Here is a 26,217-nt window from a genome sequence, read left to right as displayed (position 1 = left end):
TAGTCTAGATTTATTGTCGGATATGGAGATGGTCATGTTCATTGAGAGTGGTATTAGGGGTGGATTGTGTCAGGCTGTCCACCGCTACGCCAAGGCCAACAATAAGTATATGGGGGGCGAGTACAACACATCGGATGGGAATTGCATGGATTTATTTGAGCAGCAGGAAATGGCTAAAACCGTGCCTTTTGTAAAAAGAAAATTGATTGAATTGAGGTGCTGGTTGATGAAACATGTACCTAGGGTCATCAAGGTGAAAACTAGTAAAGCTTACAGAGCCGTGAAGGATAAGATCATGGGTTTGTATGAAAAGGTATGTTGGGGACCGTCTGTACCGAAAGAGGAAAAACAATATACCACCAAAGCCAACACATCTGATAGTAAGGAGATGAATAGCTATCTCCAGTACCTAGATGCAAATAATTTGTACGGCTGGGCCATGATTCAGAAGATGCCGACCGGAGGGTTTGAGTGGGTTGATGACGTGGTTTCTGATTTTACACCCGAACTGATTTCACAATTAGCTGTGGAAAACGGTGAAAAGGGGTACATCCTTGAGGTTGATGTTAGCTATCCACGGGAGCTTCATGATTCTCATAACAACCTTCCTTTCATGCCCGAGAGGAAGATCATTAATGGCGTCGAGAAGCTGACACCGTGTCTTTCAGACAAGAAGAAATATATCACTCATATCCGTGCGCTTGATCAAGCGTTGAAGCATGGTCTTGTTCTTGAGAAGGTTCATAGGGTCTTGAGATTTGATCAAAGTGCGTGGTTGAAGTCGTACATAGATTTTAACACTGATTTGCGTACCAAATCAACGAATGACTTCGAGAAAGATTTTTTCAAGCTGATGAATAATTCGGTCTTTGGGAAGACAATGGAGAATCAGCGAAGGCAGAAGGATATACGATTGGCTACCAAGAAAGAACAATATGAGAAGCTGGTGATGAAGCCAAACTTCAAGGGTAGCACGTGGTTCTCGGAAACACTGATGGGCATAGAGATGTCCAAGATCAAGATCAAAATGAATAAGCCAATCTACCTGGGACTGGCAATTCTCGACTTGTCCAAGATAGTTATGTATGAGTTCCACTATGATTACATGAGACCAAAATATGGTGTGGATGTAAAGCTTTGCTACATGGATACAGATTCATTCGTTTATCATATCAAAACCGACGACTTTTACAAAGATATCGCCGACGATGTGGCTTTGAGATTTGACACTTCGGGATACGATAAGAAAGATGGTAGACCTCTACCATTAGGTTTTAATAAAAAGATCATTGGTCTGATGAAGGATGAGTTGGGTGGTAAGGTAATGACCGAATTTATCGCTCTTAGGGCTAAGAATTATGCTTACAAACAGCTATGTGGTAGGGAGGATAAGAGGTGCAAGGGGGTCAAGAAATGTGTGGTGAGGAAGACAATAGGTTTCGATGACTATAGGAGATGCCTGTTGGAGGGTGAAAATGTTTACAGAGAACAGATGACCTTTCGATCGATTAAGCATGATGTTCATACCATAAAAACAAATAAACTCGCTCTCAATGCTGATGATGATAAGCGCATAATTATGGAAGATGGTATTACCACACTGGCAAGAGGACATTATAGACACACATAACACTATAAATTATAAGGCACGACAGATGAGGGTGGGGAGGGACCCATGGGGCGGGAGGGGGCCCGGGGGACACGGCGGGGGTTGGGGGGTTTTGGGCGGATATTATATAGCATGCCCGCTTATTTGACGTAAAGTGGTAAAGTGCACATGGATTTTATCGACTCTTCTATCGTTGATTTAACGGGGATGATCCATGATTTGACGTGGAATGGTAAAGTGCTAACGGGGTCTGTCCTAACATCCGCCTTTTCCTATCTCTTCATCAAAAAACCTTTAAACCCTAATATCTCTGCAACTGTTTGTCAAAAGATGAACCTTTACATTTTCTTGATCAGTGTTTCAAGATCTATACGGTGAAGTCAATAGGTATAGAAATTTCTAAAAAATTTTTGGGGGGTTTTGACGGGTCATTGCTTACGTCAGCAAAATTTTGAATCCCTGATACTCCTTTGGCGTTTGTCAAGAACATATAACCCTGTACATTACGGACAAAAAAAATTTACATCTTCTTAACCGTTCGTCAATAGCACATGATCATATACATTTTCTTGATCAGCAGTTTAAGCTCTACACAATAGAGGCAACGTGAAAACAAGGTTTTTTTTGGATGGGTTGCTGACGTCATCAAAATTCGAATGACCCTTTTTTCATATTTATCCTGCCTCAGTGGATTTTTCCACAGGCTTTATCGACTAGTGCCAGAATAATACAATACAATTAACAACATACTTTTTTGTCAAAAACCAAAATATTTCTTTTAAAAACCACCGAAATGGACACATTATTTTGGAGGACATTTTATATCATCATATAAAGAACATTTTCTTTTCAGGTTGGCAATAGCCATTTTTAAAGTTTTTTCAGTATAACACATCAAGTTAATGTTATTGAGACTAATTAAACAAATATTTAAAACAAATACCTTTTGAAAATGCAATCCCTAAAAACACACCAAACATACTAATAGCAAGAACATCATCACATGAAGATGCTGCCATTACTAATGTGGGGATGCCTTCTTTAACTCCATATCCATCCTCTTGTAAACGAAGCATAGACGGCACAACCACTGCAGGAGAGACAGCTCCAAGAATGAATCTAAGCAGAACATTTACAAACTTATTGCAAAGAAAGATCAAACTCCGTTCAAGCAAAAAAAAAAATATTTTTCTTAAAAAAATATATATTCTTTTAATTTTAGTTTGTTAAATTAGAATACTAAAAGTTTTTAGTTTTGGTTACATTTAGTTTTGGTTTTTACTTTTGGTTACATCGAAGGAAAATTAACACATCCAGGCCTATCAATAAGGGGAGAGCAATTGCTCTAGCTCACGCAAAGGCTCGCCCAATTCTGAGAAATGAGAAACTAGCTGAGCCATTAATTGCTCCCCCAATTCTAAAAAAAGTTTTCCTGCTGAGCAACATTAATTCATCTCACATAGAAATCAATGTTATCTTTCTTATTATTTACAGTAAAAAAGAACTAAAATACATAAAAAAGATAACACAACATAAAGAAAACAGACTTTGTGATAAAATATGGGTTTATAATCTTATTTTATTTATTCTAATTGCTCGCCCAGTTTAAATTATTGTACCCTTGGGGGAGTGATTTATAGCTCTGGTGTTATTTTCTTATTGATAGGCCTGACATCTACACACACACACACAGTTTTCATATTATTATAACAGATAATATAGCTACTTTCAAAATTAACCATTATGGCACTATAATATTGGAAAATATCAATCGAAAATTAAAAATAAAAGGAAAACATATGTACACATTGCCATTATAACCCCTCCTGTTAAATATTTTAATATCCCTGTCAAAACTCTCAGAAGAAGCATACTGTTTCAATGTGCCTATTCCATGAAATAATAAACGAAAAATAAAATATGTATAGTTTTTATTTCAAAGGACTTTTTATTTGAGACGCAAGTTGTGCATGGTTTTTATTTCAAAAGACTTTTATTTGAGACGCAGGTTGTGAAAGTTACTGATTATTCAACATGTCACACATTTGTGTATGGTTTTTATTTCAAAAGGATATATTTTGGAAGGCAAATAAAATATCAAGGTGTGACTATAAGCCCATAAAAAGTTATGGAAAAAGTTAAAGAGGGAAGGGAGAGGGGGCTGCATCACCCCTCCAGCCCAAATAGGATTAAGGGCAGTAACAAACTTTGCAATTTGATACGGCACTTGGCATTTGCCGAGGTAATTACCGACATATTTTCAAAACAAGTACCTTCGCCTTGGCAATTATTTGACGTGGTAAAATCGCACATAAAAAATCCCTAGGCATTGTGTGATTAGATGTGTAAAAAATAGCCAAAGATATAACAGCGGAAAAAAATATTTGTTTTTCCGGAGCATAGTTCAGTTGCCTCCAACGGTAATGCACGAACAACAAACTTCGCAAAAAAAAAGTTAGTTTTGCGCTTCAACTGCATCATTAAAAACAGTTTGTCACCAATGTAGTTTGATTAAATCATTGCAGAAAACGCTAAAATATATTTAATAAAATGCCATTTTTTCTGCGTTGAACTTTAATATTTATGCAATTCACCGTTATTTTATCTCTTATTTTTCTTTGCTTTTCTTTGGCATAAATTATAATCTTTAATTAGGAGGTGGCTATAACATTTTTTTGTGTTTTGTTAAGCCTAAAAATTTAGAAGCTGCCACAAGTATTCTAATAAGTGCGAATATAGCTATATATATGGACGTTAAAAATGGCGAATTATGAGGGTTTGTCAGCGTTGATGAAGACAGGATACCTGTATCCCTTTTCTGGCCTCGCGCTGTGATGTCTGTCCTGCTTTTGTAACACTGCTTATTTCAGCGTGCTATCGCAAAAGGAAAAAATGATGAGTTTAGTTTACTAGACTAATTAACTAACATTGATGTTTGTGCTACATATTTAAAAAATATCATAAAAACAAACTTTAATTAGACAGTAATTTCTGGCTCTTTCTGTATCATGGGATGAATTAAAGTAGTATTATTTTCTATTGATTTTTTAATACTTTTTAATAAAAAATATATCCATCTACTAAGTAACTTAGGCAACCTCGTCCCCAAGGATTGTTGAGAACAAGGTTGGCAATACTCACTTGAGCATCATACCCCGCCTAGGTCAACCGGCTATAGTTATCATTAATTTTCACAACCTGTTTGTTGAAATAAATTCTTTTAAATTTGAAATAAAAGAAATCATGCACACACCTGCTGCTAATATATTATTTTTTTGTTTTATTGCTTAGACGGCTAGTATATTATGTTGAATTATTTTTTTAAAAAAAACAATCATTAGTACAGAGATCGATGTGGAAAGTACGTTGATTTTTTTAAACTTTGTTGCAACAGTTATTAATTGCTTTTGGCTATGAAAGTCATTAATAATAGCGAATGAAAGTCATTAATAATAGCGAGTAAAAGTCATTAATTTGTGAGCCCTACCAAAATGCTACGTGATAGGCTCACATGCCACTAGAAAGGACTGGAGCTAGACTGAAATTTTTAACGAACAAGTAGATCGAAGCAGCCATCAAGGCGGCAAGAAAAACAAATATTTAAAAAACGTTATCTGGGGGTTACATGAACTTTTAATAAAAAGTGAATATGTCATTAGGAAATTCTTATGAAAATCTTCCAGGTAAGTCCAACTTGTAAAAGTACCTCAGGATCCCTTTAAGGTGGCAGTAACCCTTTTTTAGCTGTCCGAATAGCTGAATTATTTACTCAGTGTTTTATTTATACCATTTTTTTTTACTATTTCCTAGAAATATAGGTCTTAATACATAGTAAAATGATTTTAACTTAACACTAAAATTGCTAAGTCAGCAGAAATTTTTCTTAAAGAAATGTATTAAAAACAAGAAAAAAATCGGCTTCTTTGAGCTCCAACTTTTTGCAATCTCGTTATTTTTCATCAGTTTCTGTTTTTAAATGAATCTCGGGTTAACCCTGTTAAAATGGTGTGCAGATTTTTTTTGTTCATTCTTATTTTTTTAACAATAGCCTTTTGTTTTTTTTCAAAAGATTCTTTTTTAGCATACCCTGCTGCATCGAACGCTGTTAAAAGAAAAATATTCTGAATAAAAAGATTTCCGCACACTGTATCATGGCTGCATGATTCACTAAGCATGTCTGAAAATTTTAAAGTAAAGCAAAAATGCTATCGAAAGTTAAAGCTTGTGCAGTGTAGCATAATGAAGATTGTCTTAAATTTCTACATAATTTGCCATTTTTGTTGTTATTAACGTTTCTCTTTAATAATTACGTCATTTCTTTCTGTATAATTTCGCAAACACGTAGACTTAAACTATTTCGGCAGACCTAATAAATTATTCATGAATTTTATTTTAAAGAGAAATTGTTGAGGCTGAATATCTTTGGTGAAAGATAATAGTATTTTAGCCATAAAATCGTGACAAGTGTGTTATAACAGAAAAAATATGGATATATAGTCTGAAAATAACCTTTCGTAACTAATTATGTAAAAACATTCCGATTTTTGAAAGGGTTACTGCCACCTTAAGTCAACCCTTTTTTATTAGAATTGCTGTATATCTTACCCCAACTGAAAAGCCCACAGCCATGGCATTCCTAAAAATAAATGTGCTGTGATGGCAACAGTCAAAGCTTCTATGGTACATGGGACAAAAGCTAATCTCAAAACTGTAAACTTCAGCCTCTTTAAAGCATCTATATCCAAACCAAGGCCAGAACGAAGCAATATGATAACCAGTGCGATGCTACGTAATGTTGATGACCAGTCCGGATTAATGTCTTTTGCAATATTAACAGCTTCCACATTTCTGAAGATAAAACCAACAATAAGCATTCCAAGCAATGGAGGACAGTTCGATCGTGATATAAAACCAACAAAAAATCCACCAAATGACGCAGTGATCAACAGAATATAAATGGAAAAAATATTTCCTCCTGGTAGAGCATCACTTCCAATCATAGCAATCAACCCTGCCCAAATGACAACACAAACCAACACTCTTGTAAGATAATTTGCAACAGCTCCTTGTGGTGGAAAACATTTTTGCAGAGGTACTGGAAGCAAAGGACATATTTTTGTGTCTGATTCATTATATGTCAAGTTTGACGTATGAGTATTATTATCTAAATGGCCATCATTGTGGACAGCATCATTCATATTCATAAGTCTGGATGACTCTTCCGGATTTGTGCCATCTTGTACATTTATTCTTATTTGTTCCAGTTCAGTATCAGTCATTTTCACAAATTAACCTGAATAACTTCTTGCAATAAAATATACATTTAATATTTAAAAAACAGTGATTGTTATTAACATTTCATTAGGGTGTTATGTAGCTAGCCTTTATTTTGTCTTTCAAACAGACAATTCCCAATTGAAAATACTAGTTGACTTTCGCAATCATGCATCTATTTTTCTAATGACTTGCAAACTCTTTCCTGTTATCTAGCTGATGTATTTGTTTCTCAAAATTTACCATGCAAGGCCAGCTAAAATTTATTTATCACATTTGTATTTTGATTTTTTATTTCTCAAATCATACAACAATGAAATATTTTAAACTTAATTTGGAATTTTTTCTATTAGTTTCAGAAGAGCTGTGGCTATCTGGAACCATAGAAATTTGAACATTTCCCTCCGGATGCCAGCATTGGGTGTCCCCTGCAGAAGACTTCCATTGAAATACACCATTCTCCGATTTCAGCGCGATCATAATTTTAAAATGACGTAATCTAATAATGGCGGATTTCGTATGTAAACAAACCCTTAACGTGATCGAACACAGTAAGTGTTACTACTATTTCTTATGGTAAACAATTAATTAAATAGACCTTTAAATTATTTTAAAATAGTTTTTTAGTAACATATTAACTTTATTTATATGAAAAGATGCAATATGTGTTTAACGAGTCAAGTTGATGTGCTAAATGCCATCAATTTCTCAGCGTCATTTTTGTAAAAATAGTTTTACTACGCTTCTTAATATCAATATAGAAAGGGTTGCGGAGAGGTTGCCAAGGCAAAGGCATTAAGCACGGCAATGAGACAGGAATGGGAATCAGCAAGGCAGGGGTAGGCAAGGCATGGGAGGCACAGGCAAAGGCATAGTAGTAGGCAGGCACGATAAAAGGCATAGGAAGGGTAGGCAGGGGCAGGAACCTCAACAGAAACTCTCCCCCTACAACTCAAAAATTACGTATAATAATGTACAATACAACAATATAGAAAGGATTGCAGAGTGTGGGACTGCCCCCCCTAGGTTTTGAAGCAAAAATATTTAGTGGTCCTTATTTTGAAAAGATTCCTTGGCAGGACAAACATGTATAATTGCCTTTTCTAAACATGACATTTTTGTGATTGTAAATGAAAGTGGTTATTGTTGCCCTGTCCAGGATTTGAACCTGGATCTCTCATTTTCATGAGTGTCTTAGCCATTAGACCAACAGGGCATATATATGAAAAACTTTAGTGGTGCATATGCTTATGGATTTACAGCACATATAGCCATTTAATTCTTCTTGTGGATAATAAAATTCAATTTTTTCTACTAAATAGATGGGGGGACCTGGCGTTGAAAAGTTTGGATAAGGAACTGTATTACCCAATATTAAACATCTGGTGGAGCGATTAATAGGAAACTGTGCCATCATTCATGTGGAGCGCTTTAGTAGAAGCATGCAGTATATCATAAATCGGGTGAAGCACACACACAGCATTAGGGAGTTTTAGGTTAATATATTTTTCCAAAAATAACTTTCCTGCAAAAATACAGTTTACATGTCGTGTCCATCATAGCAAATTTTCTCAAAATGTTTGCGGAAAAACTTAAAATATGAATTGTAATCCACGGTGAGCGCTTAGTACAGGTAAACAATGTCGCACATCCATATATATATTTTCATATATTTCATTTTATTTCGTACAACAAGTTTTCATGACAGTAGGATTAAAAAGCTCTTATTCCAAACTGAACAGAAACCTCAAAAGTATAGCAATAAACTAGGCTAGCTTGGTACTTAAATAGAGCCGGGCTTAAAAGGATTCCTGAATTGAAAATGTTATTTTGTATGTTATAGAGGATAAAAAATGTTAAAAATCCTCCTTCGTTCTCAAGTTTATGTCAGCAAAATTGGTAGTTTTATCACAGCTAAGTAGTTAATTTTATGCTAGCTTTGTATAGCTAGTTTTATGCCAGTTTTACGCTACCTATATATTTACATACTTGCTCTATTTTATGCCAGCTAAAAGCCTTAAAAGTGTTTTTTTACTGTTGGAAAGGTGAATAATCTTAAAAAACGTAATAAAACAGTACAGCTATCCGCCATCAAACTGTTCAAACTTCTTTAAAAAAGGCAGCAAGTTAGCGTTATATTTCTCACCAGAACGGTGGTTCACACGAACACATTCCTAAAACACGAGTTGTGGAACATGTGTGTGAGCTCCTCCATCTTTCTAGTGCATAATCTTCATTCCCACATACAGAAAAAGCACAACGTCTAGCCATGTTTTATATTCGAAGACTGTACGTCGACTGTTGAACACGCTTTGTTTACATACGAAAATGTAGATTAGTGCCGAGGCCCCTCGCGGTAAATATGTATTTTACAGAACAAGCTGAAATCGGAGAATGGTGTATTCCCAATTGGGGCCTAACACCAATTCTATTTTTCGTTTATATATCGACCAACCAACTCATTTTTGCGGGGTTTTCAGGACGCGAACATAACATATTTTTGATGGTGGCCTTATTTAAACTATCAGCAGAGCAAAAAGGAAGACAATAAAGAATGAAAGTCACTAGGCTTCTTCGTGTGTTTGGGGTTCACCCATTTAAACCTTCCCCACTTGTCTACAATATGGAAATTAATGACAGAAAAGTAATAAAGAGGAGAAGGGACAGGAAACAAAGCATCCACACACCACTTCACGTCATAAAAATTTTTGACATGTGGATAGACCATTGTTGCAGAAATATTGTGAAATTAGATAAGGTGTGGGAGGACGACTGCACGGCATCATTTTATCTCCTGGTAAGGCATGTAACTTATAATAGATTATTTCAGATATTAATAAGTGAGTGAGCACCAAAAGGTCCGTATAACTTAATAAAAAAAATTCCTTCTAACTTGAGCAACAAGGTGCCTAAATGTGCGCAGTTAGGCTGCCATTTTAAAATTCGAGTTACCGTAAACGTCAGGATAACTTATTTTGAAAGAGTGATTCTGTTATAAGTTTACCCGGCGCAGACAAAAACAAAAAAGACTCATCAAAGCCTGAAAACGAAAAGAGGTTCATAAATTTGCAATCCCATCTCGTCTCTACTGAGTAGAGATCGTTGAACTTTTTTATAACAAACATGAAATTTGGAAGAAACATTTTTGGATCTACAGTTTAGTCTTATGTTCTTTCGCAGCTGTTTTGATAACAACTTTACCCCCACTTCTCAAGGCTTTTGCCTCAAGTAGGATAGACGAAAGAGCTCTGGAGGTTAAGATTGGTTTTAATGGTAACACAGGGGACGGCCATTAAGAACTAAGTTTATATGTGTTGTGTAAAACATCCTAGGACATTAAGAAAAGACGAGAATGGAAGAGGCAAAGACAGAAAAAGGAATTTAGTTTATATCGCTTATAAACACCTGCCTGTAGTGATTTGCTTGAGAACATATCATTATTATTTCAACAATATCAGTAAAAATTAATGTAACACAAACACCCGCGAAAGCTTAATTAAACTATGTGTTAACCTAGTGTTTCGTCTTATTTTCCAACTGTTTTGCCTCGAGTTTATCTACAAAATTGTTTATTAAGGAATACCCGTATTGGATAATAGGCGTATAACGATGCTCGTTCCCACCCTATTTTTATCTTTGTTGTGCTTGAGTGAGAATGGTATTCTGTTCAAGATACATTATTACTACTTTTCAACCACGTCCCCAGGAAAAAAACTTAACGAGTCCTGCAGACGAAGTTGCCAATTATTGATAACCTTATTCTAAATGCGTCATTCTTGCGTGTCAACGAAATTGCAAAACTATTCATCAAACTACAAACCCTGAGGAGGAGGATGGCACCAAGAACGGTGAATTTGTGACCGTAAATTTTAAATCAGCGCTTTCATGTCATCGACTGTGTTATGGTAACCAACCAGCCTTAACTTTAGAGCCTTTTCTTTTTATATACCAGTTATTAATTCTGTTTTCAGTTCATAAAGTCTGCTAAAAAGTGAACAGCATATTCATGTTTATTCTGACAGCTTTAAAAATCATCCTCGTCCCAGGGCTTGTTGCCTATGGGAAAAAGGCTGTTTTGAAAATACTCTTTTTAAAAGTTTATTTTTTATTTTGCAATTTTTTACAACGAACGAAGAGCCGAATAATATTTATTGTATATTTCTCTTTATTTTTTAGAATAGACAAGTAACGAAGTTTCACGTAACGGAAGAGAGACAAATGGTATACAAGGAGGGAAATATTTTATAGACGAGCATTTTAAACTGGTATATCCAAGCGGGATTGGATAAAAAGGACTACTTGCAATACACGCTTTTTTAAAGTAATCCAACCTCATCCATTAGGCATTTTGTATCTTTTTTAATATCAGCACGGCGATACGAATATGGCCTTGGAGGAGGCTGGTCCGATATGAAACAAACCTCGTTCCCAGCGCCTGTTTTCTCTCTTTTGTATCGGGACGGCGCGAGACGAACATTTTCGTCTCGCTCGCTGTGTGGTTAAAGAAAAGAGACAACAGGCATTGGGAACAAGGTTGATAATAATCAAACTTTTTGGTTTGACTCTTGCGATTCTTAAAAAATGGACAAACATTTTTGAAAGATAAACAGCTTAAAATACGATGACATTTGTAATTTAATTAAACAAATGAGGAAAAGGCTAATAAAGTAATCTCTTTTAATTCAAAATATATGCAGATCATTGGTTACAAAATTTGTTGTGTCAGCATTATCCATAAAATATTCTTGAAATATTTTTAATAATGCTGATAAAAAGTTATGAAAAGTGTAAATCAGTCTCCTAAAAGGTTTGATTTTAAAAACACAACTTCAAATGCACTGACCACAATATAAGATGGGATGATACTGTCATAATAAACTGTACAATTCTAACGCAACATTGTATTTTTTTTCGAAACACCATAAAATTAAAAAATAAATATTTACCAAAAATACGAAGCCTAATTAACTATGACGCATACACCCGTCAATTTATCATTTAGACTGAAAAGAACTGCGCACCAAGTTTATAGAAAGAACACAACATTCGCCTCTTTAGCTTTACAAGCATAACACAAGTGCATAAAATTTAAATAAAAATTCTACAAACAATATTATATTTATAACAGAATTTAGGATTCACTGCATAAAGTGCAGTTCTTCTGAGAACGTTTTCTGCATGAGAAAAAGTGCAGTGATAAAGCCCTAACAAGGACAAAAAATATTTTATTTTTTTTAATTTAATTTTCCGTAATTAGGTCGACCCCTCCAGAATTTCCGCACGATGAAAAAGATTATGATCAAAGCCCCCATTAAGATCATTCCGCCAATAAACGATCCAGTGTCAAATCTGCGACCGCTTCGCTTTTCCTCGTGTTTTTTTTCCGGTGTAGTGGTTATTGCTGGTACTGTTGGTGGAACACTTGACGTCCAGGTTTGTCTTGATGATGCCGGTGCTACGCTTTTACTGTAAAATGTTGTAGTAGATGTTGAAAGCGACGCAGATATTTTGACTGATGACGAAGCATGCGTCGACGCTGTAGGACTTGCAAGTGGTGTTTTTGAAGGAAAAGATACAACTATAAAAAATTGTAAAATCTTTAAGTATATATCATTTTCAGATTCACTCACGCACACCCACACTCACGGTTTTTAGACTTTACGTCATTTTTAACAATTCACTACAACTCCTGTATTTATTCGGAAAGTTTAAGAGTTTTAAGTTGACTATTCGTTGATTTTTTTTTAAACAAGAAAATGTGTCTGCTGAGTGTAAAATAAACGCTTTAAACTTTTTGAAACGTTTCCTACTGCAGGGCAATGTCATGTAAGAAAGTCAGTTATAATTATAGAGGACCTCAAACGTGACGAATGATATAACCAAAACGGGACATTTGTGTTCATATTCAGTTGAAATCTTCTGCTACATTAAAGTGTTCCCGTAGGTTTCATTAGTTTTAGGGGTATCAAAGTGGTGGTTTTAAAGGCAACCTTAATCACAGGGCCTGTAGCGTTATTTAATATATTATGATACAGCGCTGAAATGGAGGTTGCTTTTCAAAGTGGTACCACCAGATAGGAAATAAAGCGCTATATTTTTACAGGGTGTATCAAAATTGATGGCCTGTGATGTTTCCATCCTCGACCTCTGGGATAGCTGTATGTCACAGACGCTATCGTCCACTTGACAAAAAAGGCAAGAACATCTGGGACAAGGTTGCAATGTTTCGTTTTGTGGCTCACCCTTGATTTTTATAACTGTAGCATAGAGCTTAGGGTTGGAACTGTAGCGCTTAAAAAGACAAAGCCTTGTTGAAAGCAGAGTAAATTATTTTACTATCTATCAATAAAACTTCAAGCGTTGTTGACATTTTGTTCGTAAATTTCACATAGCACTCATTAGGCTGAGCTACCTTTTAGTTTTTACAAATAAAATTTGCTAATATAAACGGGCTTTGACTCTCCACACACGTTTTTTTATATAGGCAACGCAAGCCTCCTTCTAAAAAAAGCAACAGCCACTTTAAGTGATTAAAAAAAGACCAGCTGGAATTGGAAAAAACAGCAAAGTTTACCACAAGTGAACATAAAGCAACAAAACCACAACCCTAGCCCTAGCAGATTGGAGGAACACTAAATACTAATAGCTATGGAAATCATATATTTTTTACTGAATAATGTTACAAATAAGTGAAATATTATATTAAAGTAAGTTTATTGGCCTCCTCTTAATCGCAGGACCAAGTGAAGGGTTGACTCTTTTTGGATGTTGTAGTCGCTCAAGGTACGTCCATCTTCGAGTTGTTTGCCAGCAAAGATTAATCGTTGTTGATCTGGTGGGATCCCTTCTTTATCTTGAATCTTGGCTTTGACGTTCTCTATGGTGTCACTGGGTTCGACTTCCAAAGTAATGGTTTTGCCAGTCAAAGTTTTCACAAAGATTTGCATTCCTCCTCTCAATCGTAAGACCAAATGAAGGGTTGACTCTTTCTGAATGTTGTAGTCACTCAAGGTACGTCCATCTTCGAGTTGTTTCCCAGCAAAGATTAATCGCTGTTGATCTGGTGGGATTCCTTCTTTATCTTGAATCTTGGCTTTGACGTTCTCTATGGTGTCACTGGGTTCGACTTCCAAAGTGATGGTTTTACCAGTCAAAGTTTTCACAAAGATTTGCATTCCTCCTCTCAATCGTAAGACCAAATGAAGGGTTGACTCTTTCTGAATGTTGTAGTCACTCAAGGTACGTCCATCTTCGAGTTGTTTACCAGCAAAGATTAATCGCTGTTGATCTGGTGGGATTCCTTCTTTATCTTGAATCTTGGCTTTGACGTTCTCTATGGTGTCACTGGGTTCGACTTCCAAAGTGATGGTTTTACCAGTCAAAGTTTTCACAAAGATTTGCATTCCTCCTCTCAATCGTAAGACCAAATGAAGGGTTGACTCTTTCTGAATGTTGTAGTCACTCAAGGTACGTCCATCTTCGAGTTGTTTACCAGCAAAGATTAATCGCTGTTGATCTGGTGGGATTCCTTCTTTATCTTGAATCTTGGCTTTGACGTTCTCTATGGTGTCACTGGGTTCGACTTCCAAAGTGATGGTTTTACCAGTCAAAGTTTTCACAAAGATTTGCATTCCTCCTCTCAATCGTAAGACCAAATGAAGGGTTGACTCTTTCTGAATGTTGTAGTCACTCAAGGTACGTCCATCTTCGAGTTGTTTACCAGCAAAGATTAATCGCTGTTGATCTGGTGGGATTCCTTCTTTATCTTGAATCTTTGCTTTGACGTTCTCTATGGTGTCACTGGGTTCGACTTCCAAAGTGATGGTTTTACCAGTCAAAGTTTTCACAAAGATTTGCATTCCTCCCCTCAATCGTAAGACCAAGTGAAGGGTTGACTCTTTTTGGATGTTGTAGTCGCTCAAGGTACGTCCATCTTCGAGTTGTTTACCAGCGAAGATTAATCGTTGTTGATCTGGTGGAATTCCTTCTTTATCTTGAATCTTAGCTTTGACGTTTTCTATGGTGTCGCTGGGCTCGACTTCCAAGGTGATGGTTTTACCAGTCAAAGTTTTCACAAAGATTTGCATCTTGCTCTTGTTTGTCGAATAAAATCTTCTTGAATTTTTTTACTTTCTCAACAGTCAGAAAAGTTCTCAATAAGCTTCAAAATAGTTTCTGCAGTATTTATAACAATTGAAAAAAAACGCTGACTCAATCACGGTTTGATTGGCTAAGCAATTTTTAAAGCAATCTCATTGGCTGAAAAAATTATTGCGAAATAGAGAAACCACCAGAAAAAATTGTCTATTGTGACAAAACGCCCAGAATGATCATTATTGATTAAACGCTTTTTCAAAACACAATAGACAATAAAAGGATTAATTGAGCCTATACACACACCATCAAAAAAGGTTAAAACGAGGTTAAAGCAACCTCGTCCTTAGGTTTTCTGTGCTTTCATGCGCAAAAGTTTTTTGCGAATGAATGGAATTTAACACATAATGTGGGGAAGAGCACTTTAATCGAAATGAAAACACGTGCGTCAACAGTATGTAGTGAGTGGGGGGTTAATTGGACTTTAAACTTCCTAAATTTTAGCGGAACTTTAAATCATAGTTGACAAACAACGCAAAATATTGTATTTAGAGTCAATCTTCAACACAAAGAAAAAAAATCAACGAAAATTCTTATACAGATCTTTGCTGCTACGCAAAATTATTGGTAGATCTTCTGGTTATTTATTATATTCTCACTTTTTCCCCGATTTTCTATATTTATTTGAACGTTATGCAACACGAAGGCATCACAATAAACAAATTTTTCTTTACTACAAATCGTTTCAACTTTCTGAAAAATAGGATTGACGTATAAATAAATAAGACACAAGATTGTGAAACTCGTACACGAACTTTCGTTTTATTTTTTTATACTTTCTTACAGTTTTAAACGCAATTTTTCCTTTAATAAATAAGACGCTAGTTTGTGAAACTCATAGCACGAACTTTCGTTTTATTTTTTTTAAACTTTCTTAAAGTTTTAAAAATAATTAAGCGCAATGAAGAAAACTTACCTGATGTTTTAATAGTGGTGGCGGTGGAGGTTTCATTTTTATCACACACGATACTAACACCCAGAAAAATATTTACGAAATAAAATACTACGAGCATGATGGTGTTGTTCTCCTTCTCCAAAATGTTTTAATATAACAACAAAATTTCTTTAAAATGCATCACGCTTGATCTAAAACAATTGCATAATTAAATGTTAATTTATGTCTATATATTTTTAATAAGTTCGCTACTTGAAGTCACTTACTCCACAATTTAATTCTTGTTACTACCTCTCAACACCGTTGGATAATGAAGTTTTGTTTTTAAAATTCTACACGAATCAAGAAAATCTTTTTTTTCTTATTCTAAACAATGTACCTTTTGTTTTCTATAACAGATGCCTTTTAAAAAAATAAAATAAACTGAAATCGAGGCTTTGTTTTTCGATGTTCAATAAATCTAAACCAAGGACAAAAGTTAAGAAGGGATTGATTTAACCCTCGGTTACCACAAGTACAGCACTTGTTTTCCTTGTTATTTTAAAAATGGTGATCGCTAATTATGCTTTTGATAGGGACAATGGGCCATCGTGTGAATAGCAATTCTCAGAATACGATGTTGTTGTTATTCTATCACTATTTATGCTGCGTAAATGTTTTTCTTCGCCTGATAACGTAACCTAGCAGCTGTGCGAAAACAAATACAGTTAGCACCTGGTAACTCGAACACCGGTTAACTCGAACTTTCATTATCTCGAACCATTTTCTAGGGTTCCTTGAACTTTCAATAATAGTTTCTTTATTAAAAAATCTGGTTAACTGCAACCTCGGATAACTCGAATATTCGTTAACTCGACACTTTTTTCGTCTGAACATTTGTTAGGTCAACCTCGTTTCCAGATCTTTTTGTGTCTTATGGGCGCTGCACTTATTGATAGGCTGTCCAATATATGAGACACCAGGTCCTGAGATCGAGGTTGTCATTAAGTGGAACTGTTTTCCTTAGTCCTTACTTAACATGACACAAAGGGAGAGGAAAGATGCATGCCGTTAAGATTAATTAACCACTGGCACAACTTTGTCCTATTATGACTCTTTTTACAGGATGGCAAAATATCATAGGCGTAAAAAAGCCCTGTTGAGGCAACCTCGATCCCAGCGTTGTCTGTTTTTAAGTTGCTCGCTGAACAACACCGTCTTTTAATTTTCTTAAGGGCGCACTCGACTGTCGATGTCAAGAGCGTTTTAAAACCTGGATCAAATGATTCACTACCTTTTCTTCTTCTTGCTTGGGGATCCCGGAGTTAGTCAGTGATGTTACTTACAGAGATTTCAAGAGGCAATAACATCGTTGTCTAAACTCACATGAGGATTAGCGGTAACATCACCAGGCACTTATGTTGGACCAGCTTGCTTCAATTAATTTAAACTGAAAATTTAATTGAAGATTAAACCGGCCGCCTGCATCAGCAAGGATGGACTGTTCCACAGTAGACGTGACTCTAGCCTTCCTGAAGCAGTTGGTTTCCTTAGTTGCAACCTCCTAAGAATCAGTCAGTAACTACTTTTGCTTGAAAATTTGAAATCTTCTCTGCAAGGCTTTTTTCTTTAAGGCTATAACAAACGTACAACTTTATATCTTAATGGTTTTTAAGACCTGGTTTTATCGTAGTAGGATTGGTTAAAGGAATGGACATTGGCCCACCAGCCTGTACCAGGGGTAATTTCGCCGTCAGCCTCGGTGTCAAAAAGGGAAAAAACCCTGGGGAGGAGGTTTTTCCTCGCGCTTTATATATTTACGGGTCATTATTTTGTGCATATTAGGAGGATTGAGGCTATATTCGTACATTGCCCCATGTCGATCAGTTGTCCGTGATAAGTTATTTGTCAACGAGAAAGTAAAGTACTCCGAGTTCGATAACAAGGAAAGAAAGGCTCAGGGCAGAAACTCAGCAAGTAAAAGTCTCCGCACTACGCCGTAAACCTCGTGAAATGTTTCAAAAGGTTGTTGTTTCGGTAGTTTTTTTTATACAGTCCTCTGGTAACTGAAGGAGGCTCTTTTTAAACCTCCTTGGGTAGCTGAACGTTTTATTTGATAAAAATATCCACAGGTTTTGTTGTCTGATGTCAAAGCCTCCATGACCTCCTTGACCGGCTCCATGTCAAAAGGCAAGACCTCGAAAAATTCGTGTTTTAATTTCTTTCAGTAATAAAATTACTAATAAGAAACACAAAATAGATTTTGAATTTTTGTTATGAATTGATGGGCGCGCTTGCTATTGTCATCAACGCAAAAAGTTTGTCGTTCTTTTGAAATAAGGAGAGGAAAGAACGGATCAAATTATGCAGGTGCAGAGAACGAGGTTACATCCTCTGTTTTAATCCTCTTTTTTTACGTTTTTTGAAAAAATTTTACGCACACCTAAACTTTATCACCATCATCACTTTTCTCTTTTTTTTTTCATCATTTATTTTAGATGTACTTCTTCGGACAGGTAATCTAATCGTTGTTCATGTTTTAGATATTATAAAGGACAAAATCATCATTACTTTATTATTTTACACACAAAAATCCCATAAAAAATTACTTTTTTTGCTGAAAAATAGGTAAACACGCAACGCTTTACTCCAGAACCTGTGAAAATTAAACGCGTTGTCAGAGTTTTGCTGCAAAGATCAAAAGATTATTCTTATTTTATTAGCAAAATATACCCACACGACGCTCAACAAAAAAATAGTGATGAAATTTCAAAAACTTTTTGCTGCCACAACGCAACCTCGTCCCCAGGGCCTGTTAGGCTTTTTATATTTGGCCGTCCAAATATGAAGCGCCTAACAGTCCTTGGGGGCGAGGTTGGCTACGACGGAAGTTTGCGCATGAGAAATTCCCGATTGCCTTCCCGAAACTTGATCCGATCAATTCGGATTGCCAACCAACAAGCATGTAAAATCTCAGAACTTGTTCGTCTGGCTCAGCCTGGGAACGGATAGGTTGTACCGTGCTAAACAGCGAAAAGCATAGTTAAAAATTACTAAAGAAAAGACAGCGATTATAAAACGAAAATGTCTTCCACAGAAGAGCCAAGTGCTAAAAAACCACGTATTGGTTTAGAGTAAGTTTATTTTGCTGTACCACTGGTGTAATAAACAAGCTAGAGCCAGCTAGCTAGCTAGCTTTTTCCGCAAGTCATCCATGACAACACTTACTGCACATGTACCAGATATGTAAATCTACTATTGTGTGTAAAATGCAGGTGCATTATTAGAAGCTATATAGCTTGCTTTTGCGTCGGAACAATGGACATTGCTTGCACTGCATTGCATTGCATTGCATGAGAAGAGATCATAGATGTGCGTAATTTACATGGCTAGCCTCACTAATATCGAGGGATATACCCTTTCTATTATTTCCAGGAGGGGCCGTGGCTTAGAGAGTCCTAGAGTATTTAATGCTCGTTTTGAGCTATGCATACCCAATTAGGGCCCGCCCTCTACTAGACAACTCTCGGCAACATTCAACAACACAGCCCACACATGGAGTCATCTCCCCAATTTCCCTCACATGGCTTGGGTTAACCTGGGACTATGGTAGCATTCACTCGCCCATGTTGAATGGCTGTCAAGAGGAATCGAACCCTGGTCTCCCGCACAGAGTACGAGATCTATAACCACTAATCTACAGCGCCAAAGGGAAAATAAAATAATTTTTCTAGAAATTGTGTAAATTGTTTGATGCCTACTAACAATTTTTTATCCATGATAAAAGTCAGGATGAGTATGATCATTGTTCTACTTCAGTTGGCAAATGTGTGATTTTTATATCCTTATTACAAATACAAAAACTGCAAATCTTAATTGGACTATCAGAAAAACTTTCATGAATTTTTGCATTTTTTTGCCTTTTTCGTGAAACTTTGTGTTGCAAAACTTTTAAAAATGGCTATTTGCGAACATTTATTCAGTACAAACTTTCTAAATTGTAGATTCGCGAAAGTTTATCCTCTAAAATTTTCAAAAAATTTGCTGGTTTTAAAAGTTATTTCTTGACTCGCCCTTACTTGGCTCGCCCTCCTGATATAAAAAAGAGACAACTGGGGCTGGGAACGAGATTGGAATAAATTTAGAAATAAACAAAAGCGATAATGTTTCAAACGTATGTATTTTAAAAAAAAATTAATCAAGGACAACAGTCTCTGGGCCTTTTTCTTCTCTTTTTGCCTTTTTGGGTCTTCTCGAAGAAACATGTCTCAAATGTTTAATTGCCTTTTTTGGTTTCTTTTTCTCTTTTACAGTTTCCATTATATCAGCAGTCTTATTTAATATTAATGATACCTCGACGTCATCTTTTTTCTATCATAAGAAAATAGCCCACATAAAAATAAGTTTAAAATCACAAATCACGAAAGTATATCTCGCCAAAACTTTCAAATTTCAGATTTCGTGAAAGTTCATTGCGCAATTCGATTTGTAGATTTGCGAAAATTTATCCAAAAAAATTAGTAAGTTTTTGGACTGGCGAAAGTTTCTCTGAATAAAGTATTTATATAGCCTAATCTGCTGTTTTCCCTGATTGTTTGATTTCTTCTGAAAATGGATTCAGACTCACTAGAAACTCTTCAAAGACATCGCAAGTATGTGGTGTTACAGTCATCTGAGTATGGAAAATAGGGTCAATAAATCATGTCCAACGGCCTTCTTTGTTTTAAAGAATGGACTACCTGCACATGCATGAAATGGAATCAGTTTTCGATTTGGAGGTTAGGTTTATTAATTTATTTTTAAATGTTAACCCAGCTAGCATAATAGGACTGTTTTTACATACAGTTATACTAGATTCAAGTGACCTGTTGATTTACTTTTTTGCCTCTAAGTGGGCATCCACTTTTTTGCAGGCAGGGCAGGTGCTTATTTATGCTTGACGTTAATCATGGAGGACTTATTCGAGGATTGTCAGTGTATCATTCGATCTCCTGTATACATTATATGGATTTTATTTGCACTGTATAATATAAATATGCCTCAAAAGAGTCATTCTTATTACCACACTCATTAGCATGCCACGTTTTCAAGTGACAAAGGTGTAGAATTAAATCACAATTTCATTATCTTTCCATTCAAGGATTGAAATTATGCAATCGTACTGGCATCATTTGTTCTGTAGAAACATTACAGTAATTGATACCTTTCGTTAAGTTTTATGAATTTCCTTTATTTCTAATATTTTTTTGTTAGATGGAATTACTGTATTTTTTATTGTATTATGCCTGATGTGTGGTTACAGAAAGTTTGACTTAGCTTATTCTTTCCCAACACCAAAATAATAGTCCCTGTATGGTACACGAGTGTAAACTATTATAATATTTTTTTGCTATAAGTTCTAATTTTAAAACATCAAAAAAGATTTAAGGCATGTAGAGGTATTCATGAACGGGTGTTTTATTCTTGTCATCTTACATCCTTGTCAATCATATAACCACTTCTTTTCGCTTCTACAATTTTTTTTTAGTTTGCTTATACATAAAAATTCTGTCATTCTTCCCCTATGATGGACGATGCTTCGACATATTGTAAAACTAGCCTCAAGACAATTTTATTCTCAAAGTTTTGCTTGCGGGAGGTAAGAGCATGTTGCTTGAGGCTTGTTTACATTAACTGAATTTTCATGCTTTTTCATCATTACAAACGTGTCATCTTGTCACAAGTTTTCCACTTTTTGTATAAAGCAGGGTTCGAATTAAGGAATATAAAGTGGGTTTGCAAAAACGGGCGAATTGTAGAGAAAACCTCCTAGCAGCTGTTGTCAAGAAGGAGTGTAGACCACTTGACATTGATCCCTGTTAATAGTTATTTTATTGCAACAACCGATATAAAAATAGGTCATACAAACAATTGTTGAAAAAATGTGATTTGCAATTTTAACATTTTTTTCATAGCATGATTAGCAAAGACAGCATTTCGATTTGTAAATTGTGAATAGTGATGTGCTAATTCGAACCCTGTAGTGTTGAAAAATATCAGTACAGTAATATGTATATCTGATGTGCTTTTTACTTTAGAGAGGGAATGCTGGCAGGAATGGGAAATCCACTGTTAGATATTTCAGCGAACTGTGATCAATCATTCCTAGATAAGTAAGCATGTATTGACTTGCATGTATTTATTTATTTCAAAATTTTACAATAATGATACAAAGCATATTTCAGGTCAGAAAAAGTTGTATTTTTTTAACTCCATTTCTTCTTTTGTAATGCTGGCAGAACAATTTTTCCGGCTACTTTATTGATGTTTTGTAGTATGAGCTTGTGGGTGTGGGTGCATGTTGCCATTACACTGAGCTGGAGTTGATGGAAACAGGTTATGTATGTGCCAAAATTACTGTTTTTTATTTCTATTAAAACATCTTATAGGTATGATTTAAAACCAGATAATGCAGTTCTTGCTGAAGAAAAACATATACCATTGTAAGTGATTTTAAGTGATTGTATACCGCATACAGTTGAATGTGATTAACAATGCACAAATGCTAATGAATGCTTAACATAACAAATGCTTGTAAAAAGTTTGAGAGCTTTTCACAAAACTATCGTCTGCAAAAAATTTTTATAATTTTCCATTTGCAGGTATCAAGAGATGATAGCAAATTATGACGTTGAATATATTGCAGGTGGTGCTACACTAAATACTATCAGAGTTGCACAGGTAAGTTGAGGTGGATCTCTAAATTTATTTCTATTATTCTTCTGGCAAAAACGTTATGTGGCTTGGTTTTTAACCAAAAGGATTATTGCATGTTTGGGCGAAAACAAATACTGTGGTCAAATTTTCTTAAAACTGTATTCTTTGCATAAATCAGGTGAGTGTTTTGTTTGCAGATGTGATGTCATCTCGCCAGAAGAATATTTGTATTAAAATTTTAGTCATCCATTAGCCTATTTGCTGATGCTTGCTTTATCAAATAGTAATGGGTTTTTCTGGATAATAAGCAGTCTGACTTCAAGTGTTTTATGTTGTCTGTTTTTTTTAAAAAAAATGCTTTTTTTCATAAATTGAACCTAGAATTCTAAGAAGTTTTCAAAATTAGTCATTTCTAGGTTTATATTTTTGTGTTTTGCTGTTTTTGTGTCATTAAAATTTGTTAGCAAGAGAAGGGTGGGATAGATTTTAGTAGAATATGTGCTGTCTTTCTGTTGTCAAGTCAAGTTTAATTTATAATGTGTTTATAATATATAAATCTTTTCTTTACCATGTAGTGGCTTGTTCAAAAACCAAATGTTATTTCATATTTTGGATCTATTGGTATGTTTTTTTTTCTATAAAAACATTTCTGAACCATAATTGCATCTAAAAGAAGTTCTTGTATACTAATCTTATATTTATAAAGGGGATGACGAGTATGGAAAAACGTTATTGGCAAAGTCAAAAGAAGCTGGAGTAAACATGAAACCTCAAATTAACAAAGAACACAGCACAGGTACATGCGCTGTGGTTATCACTGGTAGTAAGCGTTCTCTTGTAGCAAATCTTGCCGCTGCCAACCATTTCAAGAAGACACATTTTGACGTCAAGGAAAACTGGGATATTGTTGAAAAAGCAGATTATTTTTATATCGGGGTAAATTTTTTCTATGCAAATTTTGAAATGTTTTGTTGATGGACAATGAACTTCGATTATCTTTTTATTTTTGTAGGGATTTTTTTTAACTGTTTCACCAGAATCTATATTGAAAATGGCAGCCCATGCTTGTGAACACAACAAGGTAATTCCACTACTTTGTTTTCTTTACTTGCAAAGGTAGAGATGGTAAAGTTTATGAAGTTAAAATGTTGTTTTTCTTGGTCTGAAACGACGTTGCGTTGAAAGTAACACGGTTAGTGTGCGGGCTTTTGTTAGATAAGGCATGCAAAAGCACTCACATGCGTCCACACCACAAACACACAAAATGATTTACGTGTGCCTCGATAACACGTGCAAAAACAAAACTTCATTGAAAGTTTACCAATCCTATTAAAGCAAGTCTTGACACATTTTTTAGTGAAAAACGTTTACTTATTATAGTGAATCAATGTGATATTTTTATTGTTTAAATATACCTGTTGCAAATAAGATAAAGTACACTTAATTATTTCCTTTTTTTCTTTTTTCTTTGTTTACAGTACCTCATGATGAATTTATCTGCACCGTTTTTATGTCAATTCTTTGCTGAACCGATGAGTAAATGTCTACCGTATATCGATATCCTCTTTGCTAATGAATGCGTAAGTTAATCTGGCTGTCTTGGGGACTGTACTAAGTTTCTACAGGGTCGAGATAATCAGCAGTCTTGGGAGATGAAAAATGCTCATTTATTTTCTTCATTGCTATCAGAGCTTACCATGCGATTCGCTGTTTCCCTCGAAAAATATGTATATTTTGTTAAATAGTTTTAAATGAAGTGTTACAATGAATTTCTTCCTAGTAAAAAAAGCACAAAACCTCAACACAGGTTTACTGAGAAGTCCGTTAATTTAATTTTTCTGCCACATACAATTTTTTATATATCGGAACGTCTAATTGGGGTCGGTTGGTCAAAGAATCCTATCCCTCTTTTTAATCCACATTGTGTTAAGTTTCAATCTATTTTACAATTTGTTTCATGTATGATCTTCGTGATATGTCCTTTGCTTGTCAAAATGAAACGTACGAAAATAGAACTGCGGAATTAATTCGCAGATTTAAAACTTCCGTAGAAATATATTTATTCATGTTGTGTTTTGTAGTTATATGAGAACATTCTATTATTCATTATTCACCATTAGGAATTATGACACATTTTTTATGGTTTTGTTTTATTTTTTAAGGAAGCTGTAGCTTTTTCCAAGCAACAGAATTTCGGGGTAAGTCAACTTTGTGATTTTTTTGTGTCTTTTTATATTTTGTGAATATTACATGTGTGTGTGTTTTTTTTTTGTAGACTAATGATCTGAAAGAAATAGCCCTTAAAACGTGTTCGCTTGACAAGCTAAATAAGAATCGTGAAAGAATGGTAGTATTCACGCAAGGTGAAGAACCAACTATCTGTGCCTACGGTTAGTAATATGTTTCCTGTCCTGTATTTATTGATACAACATAGTTGTAGAGTTCATTGCAACTGCTTACCTCTAGCACTAAGTCTGAAAATAATTCTGTTGATACAAAGATAAGAGCACATACGATGAAGGTCGTGCTCCTCCTTGATATTACCTGACCAACCCCTCCTCTCCCTCTTTTTAATCCCCCTACACGCTCTCCTTCTTGATCCCTTTCTCCTTAACGAGCAGGATGATAATATCTTTATGTACTTATTTTTTGTGTTTAGAGGGTAAAGTAACAGAGTATCCAATCATATCTATTAAAAAGGAGGATATCGTAGATACAAACGGTGCTGGAGATTCATTCGTTGGAGGTAAGTCTATTGTTGTTGTCGTTGACTTTAATTGGAAATTCAGTTCAGGGGACAATCGATCCACCTGAAAAGATTTTCGCTAGCCATGTTTAATTTTAGTGTGTTTACTGTCGAATACCACATGTCTTTTTTCTATTTTCTTCTTTGTGTACAAAAGTGTATACCTGCTCCTAGATTTTACAATTGTTTACATTGTCTACGTGTAACAATACTTACTAGAAATCCACTTTCATATACGTAAAAACTAAGATTTTATTGTTATATGCGTAAACACAATGTTTCTATTTAGGTTTTCTCAGCCAGCTTATGCAAGGTCGCGACATAGCACAGTGTGTTCGAGTTGGCCATTACGCTGCAAATTACATCATTCAACAATCCGGTGTGTCGTTGACCGGAACACCGAAAATTCCGACAGAATAAAGTAAAAAATATGATTTTTTAAACTTGTTTGTCGAACGTAATTTTTTATATGCAGATAGTATTTTATATGATCGCTTCCTTCATTTTTTGTTTCTTTTTCGAAAAACGTATGATACATTAACGTACAAGACGTATTCTTAAACAGCTTTTTATTTGTCAAGTGTTTTGCGGGGTACTAATTTCAAATCCTCAATGTAATGTGTTATTTCAAATGAAAAAAAAAATAAAAAAAAGTAATTGTTATTAACACGACTCGTTTCGTTGATTTCAGGAAGAGGAAATTTCCTTTTTATTTTATTTATTTATTTCATCCTGAACTTTGCCACCTAACATTCCATTGGCTAAAGTATACTCAGTAAATTAGAAATTCATTTGTCACCATTTTCGATAAAGGGATGAAAAGGGATCATAAAATAATCCTCGCAGAAAAATGTGGTCTTTGAG

The 26,217-nt window shown here is 35.1% G+C and overlaps 4 protein-coding genes and 1 long non-coding RNA gene across 7 annotated transcripts in view; 2 read left to right on the top strand and 3 right to left on the bottom strand.

Annotated features, from left to right (window-relative positions):
• The window catches only part of LOC130655263 (sodium/hydrogen exchanger 9B2-like), a 30,055-nt gene extending 22,719 nt beyond the window's left edge, over window positions 1-7,336 (bottom strand). The window contains exons 1-2 of the mRNA XM_057457997.1: window positions 6,215-7,336; window positions 2,553-2,728 (exon numbers count right to left, since the gene is read on the bottom strand). Of these exons, the coding sequence (XP_057313980.1) occupies window positions 2,553-2,728; window positions 6,215-6,888 (850 nt within the window). The 5' untranslated portion in view covers window positions 6,889-7,336. The remainder of the gene's footprint in view (window positions 1-2,552; window positions 2,729-6,214) is intronic.
• Window positions 7,337-11,835, top strand: LOC130655274 (uncharacterized). Its single transcript, XR_008984614.1, has 2 exons — window positions 7,337-7,434; window positions 11,060-11,835. It is a non-coding gene; the product is annotated as an uncharacterized LOC130655274 (long non-coding RNA).
• LOC130655272 (porimin-like) lies at window positions 11,718-16,359 on the bottom strand. Of its 2 annotated transcripts, XM_057458008.1 has the most exons (3): window positions 16,199-16,359; window positions 15,954-16,123; window positions 11,718-12,461 (listed from the first exon to the last, which is right to left on the bottom strand). In XM_057458008.1, the coding sequence occupies exons 2-3, from the start codon at window positions 16,048-16,050 to the stop codon at window positions 12,118-12,120; spliced, it is 441 nt and encodes a 146-aa protein (XP_057313991.1). In that variant the 5' UTR covers window positions 16,051-16,123; window positions 16,199-16,359; the 3' UTR covers window positions 11,718-12,117. The 2 variants fall into 2 exon arrangements, with proteins under 2 accessions (XP_057313991.1, XP_057313992.1); XM_057458009.1 differs by lacking the exon at window positions 16,199-16,359 and having other exon boundaries at window positions 15,954-16,173.
• Window positions 13,529-15,043, bottom strand: LOC130655264 (polyubiquitin-C). The gene has a single exon (XM_057457998.1). It carries the CDS (start codon window positions 14,968-14,970, stop codon window positions 13,597-13,599), a length of 1,374 nt encoding a protein of 457 aa, XP_057313981.1. The 5' UTR covers window positions 14,971-15,043; the 3' UTR covers window positions 13,529-13,596.
• A 2,524-nt stretch (window positions 16,360-18,883) lies between the features above and the next one.
• LOC130655271 (uncharacterized) lies at window positions 18,884-25,856 on the top strand. Of its 2 annotated transcripts, none has more exons than XM_057458007.1 (12): window positions 18,884-19,045; window positions 21,989-22,063; window positions 22,340-22,393; window positions 22,553-22,631; window positions 23,183-23,228; window positions 23,314-23,543; window positions 23,620-23,688; window positions 24,086-24,187; window positions 24,770-24,805; window positions 24,883-24,997; window positions 25,267-25,353; window positions 25,643-25,856. In XM_057458007.1, the coding sequence occupies exons 1-12, from the start codon at window positions 18,996-18,998 to the stop codon at window positions 25,771-25,773; spliced, it is 1,074 nt and encodes a 357-aa protein (XP_057313990.1). In that variant the 5' UTR covers window positions 18,884-18,995; the 3' UTR covers window positions 25,774-25,856. The 2 variants fall into 2 exon arrangements, with proteins under 2 accessions (XP_057313990.1, XP_057313989.1); XM_057458006.1 differs by lacking the exon at window positions 18,884-19,045 and adding an exon at window positions 20,500-21,549.
• Window positions 25,857-26,217: the final 361 nt, after the last annotated feature.

Source organism: Hydractinia symbiolongicarpus, chromosome 8, assembly GCF_029227915.1.
Source record: "Hydractinia symbiolongicarpus strain clone_291-10 chromosome 8, HSymV2.1, whole genome shotgun sequence".
Classification (NCBI taxonomy): Eukaryota; Metazoa; Cnidaria; class Hydrozoa; order Anthoathecata; family Hydractiniidae; genus Hydractinia; species Hydractinia symbiolongicarpus.
The sequence above is the reverse complement of the archived record's forward strand: the minus strand, read 5'-3'. Positions and strand labels throughout refer to the sequence as shown.